The sequence below is a fragment of the Xyrauchen texanus genome, chromosome 44 (genome assembly GCF_025860055.1).
Source record: "Xyrauchen texanus isolate HMW12.3.18 chromosome 44, RBS_HiC_50CHRs, whole genome shotgun sequence".
Classification (NCBI taxonomy): domain Eukaryota; kingdom Metazoa; phylum Chordata; class Actinopteri; order Cypriniformes; family Catostomidae; genus Xyrauchen; species Xyrauchen texanus.
Window position 1 is genome coordinate 5598607 of NC_068319.1, and position 16293 is coordinate 5614899.

The 16293-nt window shown below is 36.8% G+C and overlaps 1 protein-coding gene across 1 annotated transcript; it reads right to left on the reverse strand.

The window, feature by feature from the left end:
* Positions 1 to 9104: 9104 nt before the first annotated feature.
* LOC127636818 (nuclear receptor subfamily 2 group F member 1-B) lies at positions 9105 to 13101 on the reverse strand. The gene is made up of 3 exons (XM_052117570.1): positions 12664 to 13101; positions 11290 to 11817; positions 9105 to 9818 (listed from the first exon to the last, which is right to left on the reverse strand). Exons 1-3 carry the CDS (start codon positions 13070 to 13072, stop codon positions 9544 to 9546), a joined length of 1212 nt encoding a protein of 403 aa, XP_051973530.1. The 5' UTR covers positions 13073 to 13101; the 3' UTR covers positions 9105 to 9543.
* Positions 13102 to 16293: the final 3192 nt, after the last annotated feature.

Below are 16293 nucleotides of genomic sequence, written 5' to 3' on the forward strand. Positions count from 1 at the left end.
TAGCTGAACATGATGATGAAATTGTTCTGGTTGGTTGCTGGGGTTTTCACAGTGGTTGCTAGGTTCTTATTAGCCCAAGTCAAAATAGCCCACCCACAAGTCTCTATAACGTTCTGAATCCTAGATTTGGATGCCCCACCTCGTTTAATGAAAGTCTTTTGGATTATTTCACCAATTTTTTCTCTCCCAGGCAAAAGCGTCTGAACACAACAAGCAAAAGCACGTCTGGTCCAGTTGTAATTTCGATTGGAATTGTTATTGCTGTTAAATATAAAAACACACATTGCTTGTGTTGCAGATACTGACATACAACCATACACACACACACACACACACACACACAGTCACACCGACTTTATCATCTCCTACATGTGTGATCTGTTTGTAGGGCTGTTCATTTGCATCGCCCTGGGCAGAGTTTCCTCTGGCAGTGAACCGGGCGTCCAGCTGGACCGTTCTCCTATCTCTGATGATGAATACTGCTGCTTCTCCAATAGACACTGTCACAGGGAGTTCAACTCTGACAGCTCGTATACAACAGAGAGAGAGAGAGAGAGAGAGAGAGAGAGAGAGAGAGAGAGAATGTATAAATTCACAGTCAAATGAAAAAGAAATCAAAATTAGAACTCTTTATTATTTTAATGTGTAATTCTCTCAGTGCTAAATCTGATGTGTGTCATTTCTTGGATCCCAGCTCTCTTCATTTACTCACCCGTATGCCAATCTCAAATACTGTACAAACGCTCTGCCTATGTACACATGCTGTAATCGTGTTCTGCGTCAAGCGAGAGGAAGTGTAAACAAGCTTTAAATCATGATTGCTTCTAACTGCAGGTGTCAAGGTTTATAGTGAAAAGGGAGTTTCAGTTTCGTCTTTTTCACACCCAAAACCGATCGTGCCGCTTCAGAAGACATGGTTTAAATCACTCGAGTTGTTTGACACAATTGTGCTGGACCCATTGACTTGCATTGGGTGGACATATTTACAAAATACATTCTTCAAAATATCTTCGTTTGTGTTTCGCAGAAAAAGTCATACGAGTTTGAGACGGCATAAGGCTTGAAATAACTCAAATTCAAATCAAATTTGGAATAGCTGGACATAATCTGTTGCCTTTCTAATTTATATATTGTGTCATTTTTTAATGAACAATTAATTTAACATGCAGAGTCATGCTACTTGGAGCCACCTCTTAGCAATAAAATGCTCTGCAGAGCTATAACAATAGGAATGTCTTGCTATATACTTGCAAGAGCAACATACCAGAATGCATATGCAATATCATAATGCATTAGATATATTTTCTGATTCTACAAAAATGTAAATGGGTAAGAAGGATGATCAGTCACTAGGTTTTTGGACAGATCTATTAACTGCTCAAGCTCTCATAATAACCTTTCTATGATGGAGGCACAGAAAAAAAGAAGAAGAAGCGTGTGGCATGGCTGCTTCAGACATACAGAATCCATTTCAGAAGGCCTGGAGGGGGAACAGACGGCGCGGGTTCATTCAGAGAGCAGACTTTATAATGTTCACACCGTAGAAGAATTCACTTCATAACTTCCAAACATTTGCATTTGAGAAACTTTAGGAGAGAACAGGAAGCCCTATATGTGAAAAGAATCATAAGTGTTCTGCAATATACAGATGTTAACACACATTTAATATGTGGAGTTGTTGCCTTAAAGGGATAGTTCAGCCACACATTAAAAATCTCTCTCATCGTTTGCTCACTCTCATTCTATTCCAGATGTGTATGACTTTCTTTCATCTGCAGAACACAAACAAGATTTATAGAAGAATATCTCAGCTCTGTGGGTCCATACAATGCAAGTCAATGGTGACCAGAAATTTGAAGCTCCAAAAAGCACATAAAGGCAGCATAAAAGTAATCAATGAGACTCCAGTCTATATCTTCAGAAGCATTATGATAGATCTGGATCAATATTTATGCATTTTTAGGATACATTCTCCTCCCTCCCCAGTAGGAAAGGAAAATATATTATTAGATATTATATATACACTTCTCTGACTAAGTTTTCAAAAATCAATGTAGTTAAAAAGAGTGAAAGCACTTCGATTTTCCATATTGAGCAGAGAAGGTCAGCATGCAAAATTTATGTGAAATTCACTCACATGTACTGTATCTAGAGTAGCAAAAACATTATATGTAGCACAATTGGAAATAGAGACCCTAATAAGGGGCTAATTTTCTATGTTGTTGTACATGCTGCATCATAGGACGTTTGGTACATAAGAACACATGTCGCCCCTTGGCCGTCTGGAACAGATTAGGGTCAATGTTCTGTGCAAATCGGAGGCCATTATGAGGAAATCCATGTTTACTTCATCAGCAGGATTACTGTGCTGGGCGGATCTGTGGGGAGGGCACTCCATCGACACCTATTAGTATGTCAACATTACACAACACTGCTTTAACATGTAATTGAGTTAATGGATGAGCTCAGTGTAAATGCTGTGCATTTATGTTACATATATTACTTTAAGGTGGACCATCAACAAATTAATTTATATGTACCTTTGTGGCAGACCACATGTGTCAGTCCACAATTCATAACACAACACAAGAATGCATTGCATTCTTATCGTTGCGACAAGGGCAGCTATAGCATACATTATTATGAACAGTCAGCTTCTGCGGTGAGTTTTCTCTTTCAAGACAACTACGGTTATGGCGGAGCAACAGAATACTGCACTAATATATTTAGAGCAACCTACCTGAATAATAACACATCCAGTTTAATGGCAAAGACTTTCGAAGGTAACTCTATTGCCCCCTTCAGTGCTGAGATTTATTCCCGTCACAGTAACACATTAAAGTCCCCGTGAAATGTAAGCGCAGTGTAGTTCTAGCGGGAAGACTAGAAGCTGTATATCATCGCACCATTATCTAGCGATTTGGTGTTTTGACGTATTTCCTTCTGAAACAGGAAGTGGGGGTGATACATATTAAGATACATATTAAACGACCCATTCTCCCGTGTTGGCATGTCCCATTCATAAGTTATCATCCCTTCAAAGACAATTACCCTCCACTGGGATAGCTTGGTGATTACGGTCAGTCAAAACTCACTTTTTAAGTGATTCTTATTGGACAATTTGTTTTGAATGACCCTATAGCATGGATTGTGCTCCCTTCAAAGTTGCCTGTGAAGGCATGATCAATGGCAGTTACAACACAGCCAGGCACACTGAACATTTGTAGCAGGAGGGTGCATTTAATTCTAGAAAGCATTTGATTGGACAAGGTTTCTAAATCGCTATGTGATAGAATGGATGTACCGGAAGAGAGAGACTGCAAAAAATTATCCAGAGAGTTAAGAGGTCTACAATTACACCAGCAGAACATAATTGACTGGGAGACAATGTCTGATAATTAGTGAACTACAAAGAAGCTGGTACCATCTCTGGTTGTCTGAGTGTCAAATCTAAATTAACCCTGTTGATCCAAAACTGATTTGTATCAAAAGTGACCATGCAAAATGAGTCCCTTCACGCACATATATATATTATGGATGGATGGAGGGAGGGAAGGAGGAGGGAGGGAGGGAGGGAGGGATGGAGGGATGGATGTCTCAAATCGACTTCGAAATATAGCACTCTGATTCAGCAAGTGAGCTAATTAAGCCAGGCAAAAGAATGCAACAGAGGCTACTGCAATGTCTTAAACAAGGATTTAGGGTTCCCTTCAATTTTCCTACTGGAAAGCATATTATCCTGGATCCAGAATTCTATAGATGACACGTCCTGTTAACTTGACTCAGTTAGACAGAAGTCCTTCTCCAGATTGCTTTGTAAGCCCCTTTCTTGGTATTCCTGCTCTGTATCTTTACAGGATGCTAATCCAACTAAGTCCAGTAAGACTTTAATGCTGTCCATGACAGTAAGGTCTGCAGTGGGGCCAACATGACCGGAGATCTGAAGTTTGAAGTGAACACTGATTGCTCTGGTTTTTTAAATAATTGACAAAAACTTGCTTTCAATTCATATTTTTTATATTTGCAGAATTTTGGATATTTTTAATAAACTATGCTAGCTTTTATAAGCAAATTATTTTCAGGTAAAAAAAATAAATATCTAGAACTGTTGAAAACATGTAAGAGAAACTGGGTCTAGTTGTCAGAAGGGCTATTTTCTATATTTGTTCCCCAAAACAATAATTTGATATATTTGTCTGTTACTTTTCACATTTTTGCTTTTTCATTAATAATTGTATGCTTCATAAAGGTTTGAAGGGGCCATAACATGCCTTTTTTATTTTAATATGTTCCTTAAGGATAACTTGTATAATATTAGTATACAGTATTTGTAATAACATATAGTTAATAGTCAAATATTTGTAAAACACGATAATTTTCCACTATCATTCAGAGCCTCTGTCAGAAACACTGTTTTGGTGCTGCTTCTCCTTTAAGACTTGACAGTACACACCTTCTGTTCTGATTGGCTCTCTGCTCTTGATTGACCTGCTCTCTCTACTTACCATCTCACTGCTCAATGCTACTGGGCATGCTACGGAAGTGATAAATGGTCAAGTAGACAGTAATGTGTTGTTGTGGATGTGGTCAGATGAAAATGTCTACCACAGTGTGACATCACAATGAGGAGGAAGTAAAGAACAAGCTGTTTTGGTAGTTTGGTTTCAACAAATGCTCTTTTTGCAGTGAGGGGGAAGTTTTGAGTTCTGAAACAGGGCTCAACATTAATGCTTGTCTGAGACAAGTGGCTTTTTGAAGGGGCAAGTGAAAGAGAATTTTACTTGCCTGACCAGACAAGCAGACTGATTAAAACAATTAAAAAATAACCGGCTATATTTGTGATAGCCTTGGCATGTGTCACTTATTAGAAAGTTAATATTCTTATTCTGCTGTTGAAAGTAATTTTATGATTCACTATAAAAGTAATTTTATAATTTTGTGTTCCGAAAATGCTCGTGCAAATGCGAAATTCCGAAAATGTAAAAATTCCGAAAAAAATATGTTTAATCTATTTCTATTCGTTGCTGTTTTTTGTTTTTATTTTATTACTGACTGTTTACTTGTCTTGAATAATTACTTAAGAATTTAAAACCATTCTTCCATAATTAACATATTAGTTATTGTTATTATTTGTTGTGGTATTGAAGCTGGTATTTTTTTAATTGTCAAATTTCACTACCGACTACTGAAATTTTGAGATTGTGTTAATGTATAGTCTATATTGTACATGGTAGATCTTGCTGCAATAACATGATGAAAAAGTCTCATTCCATAGAAGTTTAAGCACCCCTGCTGTTAATGGTGGCAATGGAGGCTTTTCTTTATTTGACTACCATACGTTACATAAAGTAATTAATTACCATATGACAATAGCCTCTTCCCCTACCAGTGCAGTTTACATTTCTGTCGCAGAGAATTTAGTTGATTGCTTAGACTATTAGGTTGGGCATCGGTCATAATTTTTGAAAAATATACAACATAAGCTTTGACATGTTATTTGAGCATGTAACTTAAATGTACTTTTTTACTCAGTCCAATGACTGATTTTCTTGTCCGGAGGGCAAGCACATGACAATGCTTAATGTCGAGCCCTGTGAAACTCGTAGTATGTTTATGACAGTATGAAATGACCTCTTATATGTCAAATGAAAAATTGATTTTTCATGTCATGACCCCTTTAACTGCTTAAATTTGCCATTATTGGCTATTTAATGACAGATTGGTTCCTATTGTGACAACTTGCCCCATATTCTGTGACAACATGCCTTGTTACTGGAGCATGATGCCACAAAATATCAACATGTGTTCAATGAACTATATATTTTCCCCTTGACAATAACAGTGGAAATGTTCAACAGCTTTTTATAGTCAAGACTTTAAGATACAGAATGTGCCAATACAAATATTGACTTGAATGTCACAATACAAGTGTGACAACTAGTCCTGGTCTCTCCGATTTGCTAAGAAGTGTCCATTTCTGCATTCCTACATTAGCTATTTGGACAGAGTTTCTTTCTAACAGCTGTAGCCTTGATCCAGGCACATATTATATGATGAATACTGCCAACAGAGACCCTCCTCTAGGCCATCAGGAATCCCATGTGGGGGAGCCTGGCTTTATTCTGAGCTGCAGTTCTCCTCACAGGTCCCTAGGCACTGCTGGGGTCACGGCTAACCCAAGCACTGTGTCAGCAATTCACTCGAGATGCCAAGAGTTCATGATCCACCTATGAGATGTGAGCAGCTCAGCAGAAGATCCACACATGATGAGAGAGGTGTGGGGTCATAGGGTTCACACCGAGGGTCTTCATAGACACTCTAGCTGTCAGACTCAACGTACTGAACATGGACAAACACACACACACACACACACACACACACACACACACACACACACACACACACGGGGACATACCACAGACTTCTGTTGTTTTTATATAAATCTTATCCTAAATACTATTGACTCCTATAATCTACCCCTACACACATATACACAAAGATACAGAAGATAAAGCTTGCAAATAGTTTTCAGGACAAAAAGGAAACAGATGTCTGTTAGTCTATGATTGTTGTGAAAATGGTTTTGTTGGCTAACCTTGATAATCCTGTAAATCTGTTGCATAATTTAAATTATTTTAACATGGACGTCTTCTGATGACAGTTGTAAAATATATGATTTGACATTTCCTGATTATTTAACGTAAAATAACGTTTCTAATTTAGTCTAATAAAACAATTAGCTTGTTTTTTCCCTAATAGTTTTGGTTTGCACAAGGTTATGTAAATACACTCACTGAGCACTTGATTAGGAACACTATGGTCTTAAAAAGTGCCCAATGTGGTCTTCTACTGTTGCCCATCCTCCTCGAGGTTCGGCGTGTTGTGCATTCTGAGATGCTATTCTGCTCACTACAATTGTGGTTCTCTGAGTTACCGTAGCCATTCTGTCAGCTCGAACCAGTCTGGCCATTCTCCGATGACCTTTCTCATAAACAAGGCGTTTCCTTCTGCAGAACTGGATGCTTTTTGTTTTTGGCACCATTTTGAGTCCATCCTGTTAAAATAGCCAAACCAGCCCATCTGGCACAAACAATCATGCCTGCTTGAAATCACTGAGATCACATTTTTCCCCATTCTGATGGTTGATGTGAACATTAACTGAAGCTCCTGACCCATATCTGCATGATTTTATGCATTGCACTGCTGAGATAATTGCATGAATAAGTTGCCGTACAGGTGTTCCTAATAAAGTGCTCATTGAATGTATAAAATAGGGCTAATAGTTAGAACACTAAATATGTCTGTCATCAGGGTAATAAACAAGAATTAGTTTAAATGTAATTGATAAATTATAAATTAATACCACCTTATTTTTTAAATCCTAAATAAAAAATTGGCAATACATGGCGAAACTTTATTTCAATAAACTATTCAAAGCCTTTTTGTTTTGGAAAAGAATGAGATTATACATCTACATTTCTAAAACGAAAATACGAAAGCCTACATGTGGACATTTTTATTTTTTATACAATTTATGGTACTGAAGTAATCAAGTGATTTATATACCGGTAGTAATGTAGGCATTTATTAAAGAACATGCTTCCACTTTTATCTAAATTGATTTTGAATGGGTTTTTAGCATTATGACTTATCTTTTGTGGTCAGAAATGGTTTGTTTTGACTGCAGCCCATTTGAAAACGCTCACTGTGCAGCCTTCATTAAACTAACTGTAGCCTATATTACAAAGACATCCAAACACAAGTATTAGGGAATTATAAAATATAATCATTCATCATGTAATATCATAAATAAATAAAAGAATGTATTTGCACTGGGAAAAACTTGGAAAATTAATTATGAACAAACAAATGAATATATAACACATATGACCAAAGATAGAAATCCAGCAAATTGGAAAAGCTCCGATACTTCATAACTCGCCCATTTTACCTCGTTTATTTGCAACCTGCTCAGATTGAGGTAATAATAAAATCACAGCACCATGGAAAGCGACTTCTTGTCACCTCTACTAGAAATAGAAAAAAAAAAATATCTGCAATTTACCATCGCGCTGAGTCTGTGCATTAAGAACTTTAACATAAGTCTCTGCTCAAATAAAATCCAAAATATTTATTTCAAATATGTTATAGCCCTACCTTAAGTCATTTCAGTCCAATTAAGCGGTTTATCCTTTTTTTTTTTAAGCAAAGAAAATGTTGGTTCAGTCCCAAGTGTTACTGGACCACCACAGCCAAAACTAGATTGCAATATCCAGATACGAGTTATCGATTTCACAAGAGCATTTTATTTAATTATAAAGCTGTCCCAGATCATTGTTGATGTCATCTCGACTTTATATTTCATTTGGATCGCATGTAACCCCAAGAGCACAAGCATCACTTTTCTTAATATGTCCCTGCTACATATGATGAACATAAAAAAAGAAAGATCCCTACAAAGTTTTAATGGACGAGAATGAACTTTAAACGGGTAATAATAATAATAGCTCCCGTCATGATGTGTATAGGCTACTATGGCGTCACATTGCTAGTAATTACGTGTATTAACGTGTCTCTGTGAATTATATGTTTGCGTATAAAACAAATATGCTAATTAGAATTATAGTAATGCAGTTTTGTAAATATTTTAAAGCTAAAAGTGTGCTAATACTGTAGTTTTGACGATGATTTTGAAATGTAATTACTTTAAGTATTGTACAATTGTCTTCTTTAGCATCTCAACTGGAGAAGACTGTAGCCTATGTCAAGAATGTTAGTCATTTAGCATGAAATATGCATAATTCATACAAAAACAGTTTACAACAAAATGTTGATACACTTCAGACATTGAAACCCCATTATTGGTCTCGCCATGTTTAAAGTCTATCTTTATTAGAGAAGGTAGAAATAAAGTACATTCACGCATGACATGATTAATGGAGATCTAATGGACAGACCCCTCTTTGCCCTCCCAAACAGCTCAAATAATCATCGGCAAGTTAGAAGACTTTGATGTTCGGCGTTGTCGCATTTTCTACTGAGAAAAGTCTTGAAAATACAGCAAAAACATGGATTTTTCGACCCTCAGAAATGCAAAACCGTAAGTGCTGTGGTTGATTGTTCAGCTCATTTAGTGTAATTTATGGGCAGGAAAATAAATATGATCAAATAAATGATTGGTAAATACATTTTCTGCGCTTCTCAGTTCAAATAAACTTTGTAATTTCGTTGTAACGTTTTTAAACGAGTGCAACATCAATGGCGATTTTGTTTCACTGTCATTTGGGATCAAATAAACCCCCATTCAAATAACAAAAATTAAGACATTTTGAAATATTAGTAAAGGGACCATTACACATTGCTGAAGATATGCAAGAAACGTTTTTTTAAGAGAAATAATTCAAGAGAGAATAAAGGAAGCTTCACATTTTCACTTGTTTATATAAACTGACATTGAAAGAGATTTCAGTCGAGTGCATTGTCCCGTTTTATTGTCTATAAATGCTCACCAAATGTCTCCATTCTCATCCTCGTCTTCCTGACTCATTGAATGGACATGTAGGGCCAGTTAAAACTACTCCCAGACAGCAGCATGTCCCTGATGAGCGTTTCAATGGGCGTTTTACCCACCAGCCGAATGAAGAAAAGCTGCTCTATGATGGAGGAAGAGACCATACGGAGCGCCGGGAGTCTCAGCAGCAGCTTGCCGAAGCGAGTGGGTTGGTTCGGGTACTGACCCCTCACATACTCCTCTAACGCGCACTGAGATTTCTCCTGAAGGCCTTCAATGTGCGGGACGTCCGAAAGGCCGCATGCATCTGCACAAAAATATAGAGGACTTTTTGTGATATCATATATAGCCATTAAACACATTTAATTACAAAATAGCACAACATTTACACACTTATATCAATTGATTTGACTAATTGTGACTCTAAATACATTAGCTTTACAGTTGTATGTTATCTAACTATCTCTAGTTCCCAGTTTTCTAATAATAGCAATCAGGGTTATTACATATATAGGCCTACATTCATTTTTTAGGGCTATAACAATAACACAAATGACTTAAAACTAACAGCAATATAGGCCTAGTTTAAATTAAACTTTCAAGTTAGGCAAATTAATTTGTTTTCTTAACTTCAGACATATAACATTTCTAAATAATATATAATTCAATATAGTTTTCAATATAAATGTTGATTAAGGAGATGCGGCTGGAAGAAACAAAGCCATATAACAGACAAATAACATTAACCTTGTTGAATGAATACATTTCAACATCTTGAGTGAAATGAAATACGAAAATAAGCCTAAAAAACGAATAAAACTCTAGATTAAACATTATATAGGATATATTTCACAATAGGATATATGTTCAAATATACAGGGTTTTTTTTCTTTCTTTAAAAATTTTTTTTTTTTTTAAAGGCATATCTAAGAAAACTATATCTAAGTATATATATATATATATATATGTATATGTATATGTATATATATATGTATATGTATATGTATATATATATATATATATGTATATATATATGTAGCTATATATATATATGTATGTATATATATATATATATATATATATGTATGTATATATATATATATATATATATATATATATATATATATATATATATATATATATATATATATATATATATATATATGTATGTGTGTGTTTTTTTTTTAAAGAAAACATTTATTTAAAAGGAACCAAAATCTCTCGAAATAACGCAATTTTTGGACGATACAATTTCTGACGCTTGGGCTATCGTATTTATACACCCCTATAGCTCCTCTCCAATCCTATAGGAGACCATGTATTTGGCGAGGCTATAGTTAGCCTATTGTTCTTAATTATCTGGAGCATTACTTTAGCAGTTCCCTTTCCTACCTTCTTTAGATTAAAAACAGAAAACACATTTCAACACATTTTATATTTGTAAGCTTACATATAACTGCAATTTACCAGTTTATGATTCAATAACACACCCACTGATTTTTTTTGTTGTTGACATAAATAAACTGATTTCGTGTTCTGATTCGAAAAAAATAATATCAAGACGCCACCAACATTTTTAACTGCCTTCAATCCGATTGTGCACAGATGGCACTTTTGACAGATTAGTGGAACATTATTTGAAACAAACTTTGCGGAACAAATAGGATTAGCCTATAGCCAAGCTCATTAATCTGTCCAAAAAATCCAGTTTATATTTACTGAAGCAAGTGTTGGCTAATCCATTAGATTATAATGAATGATTCAGGCCTAGGCTATACCTGATGTGAAGAGCACTATAGCTTTGGCACAGCTGTATTCGGCCGAGTCCACCTGCAGGGCCTTCAGTTTTTCCACCTGCTCCTGGAAGAATCGGATGTGATCCATGAAGGCCACGACTCGGTCCGCGGACATCGGGGACGCGTGAAGACCGGCGGCGGCGAGGAGTGGAGCCACGTGGAGAGGCATGGAGCATTGCGCGGCGTTTAAAACGAAAAGTTCACTCCAGGTGAGTCTAAGCAGAGACACCTGATCCGTGATTTGGAGATCAGGAAAGAAAGGGATGTTCCTGGCCCATTCCACCGCACTGAAGAGCAAACGGGCCGCCAGCTCGCAGATGTTCTCTATGCCGATGATGTTACCGGATTGCATGCACTGGTTTCCATATCTGGATGTTGGATATGGCTCAGCCCGAAGCAGGAGAGAGATGTATCCGGATAGATAATATTGGCCATTTAGGGGATCTCCATTGGTCAGTGCGTAATGGCCCGGTGTCGGCAGATTCGTGGGCATTCTTCCTCGCTGAACCGCTATCAAAACAGAGAGAGATGGAGAAGAAACGTGCAAACAAACAACAAATAATGGAAACTTGCATAAACTTGCCTCTGTGCCGTATCTATCTATCTATCTATCTATCTATCTATCTATCTATCTATCTATCTATCTATCTATCTATCTATCTGTCTGTCTGTCTGTCTGTCTGTCTGTCTGTCTGTCTGTCTGTCTGTCTGTCTGTCTGTCTGTCTGTCTGTCTGTCTGTATTAAGTTATGATTAAGCCTATATTCTAAATTAGAAGATTTTAAGCATCTCCGTTATTTCCAGTCTTTGTTTTGCACAAAAAATATTAACCTAAAAATGTGCTTTATGTGCTTACATCTAAATTAATTGTTGTTGTTTTTAAGTTACACCAACAAAACTAATTGTAAGGGTTAGTTCAAGTAAATAGCTCCTTAAAGGAATATTCTGGGTTCAATAGTACAAGTTAAGCTCAATCGACAGTATTTGTGGCATAATGTTGATTACAAACCAAAATGACCGTACAAATTATTATACATACACATCATTATTGTAAGTGCTTTTAGAAAATTACAAGCTTCGGATTTCTGCATGTAAACCCTCCAAAAATGGGCCCCATTCACTTCTATATAGTGCCCCACTGTAACCTCGATTTTTGCTCTTTTTAAAGAAAATGAGAGACGATTTAAAATTAATTTAATAGTAATCAACATTATGCCACAAATGCTGTCGATTGAGTTTAACTTGTGTTGAACCTAGAGTATTATTGTGAGGTGTCAGTTGCACTTTTTACAGTGTATAAGACAAGTTTATGTACAAAAGCCACATTAGATTATATATACACCAACTGAAAACTCACCTTCGCGTCTCATGCCCACTTTCAGGCATTTTTTCAGCCGGCAGTACTGGCACTGGTTTCTGTGGTGCTGGTCCACCGGGCAGCTTCGGTTGGCACGGCACGTGTACGTTAAATTCCGCCTGACACTGCGCTTGAAGAAACTTTTGCATCCCTCACAGCTGAACTGTCCGTAATGCTTCCCGCTGGATTTATCCCCGCAAACCACACACTCAATGTGCTGCTGATTCTGTGCCGAGTTCTGTCCTTTATCCTCCGCCGAGGAGAGTCCAGTGTTGGGAGAATGCGAGGCTGCGCCCGGGCGCTGCTGGTGATGGTGGTGGTCTCTCCCCGGTCCGGTGTGATCATCCAGGGATCCCCCTGGTGCCAGTTCTTCCTGCGGGTCTCTCCACACACTCACCACCATGGCCATGACTGGACTGCGGTTGTGAGTGTCGCGAACCTTTTACGCGTTTTCTCCAGAATTATTCAAAAGGAAGAACGCCAGTCGTGTCTTATCCATGCAGAAGAACCAAATGATGGGAAATGCGCATCGGAAACACGCTATATGTGTCCAACCAGACCAGACAGCCAGAGCAGATTGGATATGAATAATCACGCCGACCTAAAGAACCTCCGTGTTGGCGATGTTTTCGTGCGTAAAGGGACGATTGGAAACCCCAAATAAATTAGATCCAAAGAGAGCAAAGACGCAGCGTGGCGCTGCCTTCTGTTGGCGTAATTAACGTGGGAATTAAAATATAAAAACTGCTTTGATTTGAAGCTACGCGTGCATCCTCAGGAGACAGCTGAACGGACTTAACTTTGCCATGAATATGATCCAAAGTGGGATGTTTGAATGGCGATCAACACACCTTCAGTCACTGGTCTTAAGCGCTCCAGTGGTGGTCTATTGAATGGTCTGTGTATGGACTCCATCAGGTATTAAAGCACAGAAGGGGGAGGCTCCTTTAAGCTTGAAAGCTCGGTTTGATTGGTCATTTAGCTCATATCCTTCAAAAGACGGGTGGATGCGGATGCAATCGTGCGCTTATGACCAAAGTCACTTTTTGCAGACACTTTCATTCATTTGATTTTATTTTCGCATTGGATAAGAACACTTATTATGAAGAAGAGCAGTCATGCACTTTTAAAGGTAGATTATGTTTTTGTATCTGTTGGCTACTATTATCTGTTGAAGTCATTATGCATTATATCAACTGTTTTAATTATTAATGTAGATTATTTATAATAATATTTGCCGCTAAGTTGGTAAAATATGCTGCGTACAGTAAGCTTTTGTCTGAATAGAGTCTGATCGTCATTTATGCCCAGAAAATAGAAGTGGCTGCCACCTAGTGTGAAAAGACAAAACATATTTTGGCTAACAGCAGTCACTTGAATCAATAGTGCAATCATGGTGCTAAAATAAAAATAAAATGTTTTATTATTATTTTAACAGCAGACACTTGAATCAATAGAGCAATCATGGTGCTAAAATAAAACAAAATATATATATTTATTATTTTAACAGCAGTCACTTGCATCTATATAGCAGTTATGGTCAAAATAAAATAAAATAATTGTATTATTTTAACAGCAGTCCCTTGCATCTACAGTATATAGCAATCATGGTGCCAAAATAAAATAAAATACAATATTTTTGATTATTTTAACAGCTGTCCCAAGCATCTATATAGCAATCATGGTGCCAAAATAAAAATAAAATAAAATACAATATTTTTGATTATTTTAACAGCAGTCCCTTGCAGTATTGTTATATAGTAACAATAATAGAGCCAAATAAAAATATATATTTATGATTATTTTAAAAGCAGTGACTTGTATCTACAGTGCAATCATGGTGCAAAAATAAAATTAATTGAATACAACAATTTTCTTGATTACTTTTAAATATGTTAAGATCAAACAAACAAACAATAATATTAAAATAATATTATTATAAATAAATTGGTGATTGCATGTCCAGCAGCAACTACACTTCTCATTCATAATTCAATTAGTTCAAGGGTCAAAGTTTTGCTGGTGAACCTTAGACTCATGAATGGAGCAGGGTCACGTGACAGTGGCATGTTTGGGAACAGGTTGTAGGAGCTGCAGGTTAAAGGGTCAAAGCAACACAATGAGCAAAGGCAAGTACAAAACCCAGGGTCAAAGGTCAAAATAAGGGTTTCTACTCCAAAGGCAATGTGCTATAATGATATTTAAGCATAACCTTAACTATTTTAGTTCTCTTTGCAAGGAATACCAACTTAATCTATACATTTAGAAAGATTAGTTGTCCTTTTGAGGTTTTTAATTGTTCCAGCGATTAATCATGCACTCGTAAGAATAATCACCATGATGTAAGTTTAACCAGATATTATTTCTAACTGTGATCAGATACAATTACCATAAGCAACTCTTACCTAATACCTAATAAACTAGGTATAATACAAGTATTAAATATTATTGTATTGTTTTGTATCTGTGTATTATTGGAATTAATAAAAAACAATTGTGTGTTTAAGCATTCCTATTTTATCAGATTAAGACAATCATTTAAAAGGTAATATTGCATTTCTGGTCTCCTACCAGCAACTAAGGTTTCCTGTTCAGAGATCGAGCGATTGAGTGCTGGCCAAACTCAGGTGCCTAAATCACAGCGTTTGACACTATTGTTGGCACTTCATGTAACAAAAGGGCCACAGAGGTTCAGGGCAGAAAGCGGTGTCAAAGGCCATTGCATTTAACATGCAGATGTATGACCTCTGTGACCTCTTGAAGGACTGAGCTTTTTGGAAGCCAAATGCAGGCCACTGGATCTCTGAAACTGAGGCTGAAAAATAAATAAATCTGCAGGTGTGAGCCTGGCACCTGGATGATGAACAGTTCTTCATGGCCTCCATTAGTGTCCTCGCTCTGTATGCCAAGCTAAAAAACATTCCCACATGTAGCTCATTCAGATATGAATCTCCTATGTCTGAAAGCCTGGACAGATCTCAAATATTGATTAGCAGTGACATATTAGGTCTATTTCATTGATTCGATCCCTGTGCGTAACAGTCACCTATTATGACTGGTAGGAAAATAAACAACCTGCCATCTTCTAAAGCTCATGATCATCTCATAACAAGAATAAAAACTACAAGAGAAAGACACTCAACAGAGAATGTTAATAATGCGGTTACATCTTAAAACAGACAATTACTAATTTGATATAACTGCTGTGTAAAGTTACATCTTAACCCATAAGATTTCGAACAACCAATGAGCATTTTGTATCTTAGTCATCAGGATATCATGATATTTATTGTCTATATATGAGAAATATATTTATTTTTGCTTACTGATTTAATTATTTTCATTTAACCCTTATATTGTGTTCTGGTTAAAACTGACTGATTAGCTTTTTTTTTTACTTTGCTTTTTTCCTACAAAATGTAGTTAACTTGGTTCATGCAGGGCATCTGAACACACACACACACACACACACACACACACACACACACACACACACACACACACACACACACACACACACACACACACACACATACACACATCAAACACACACACACACACACACACCGTTCACCCACAAACACACACACACACACACATTCACACATGTTGTGTTTCCATGTTTTATGG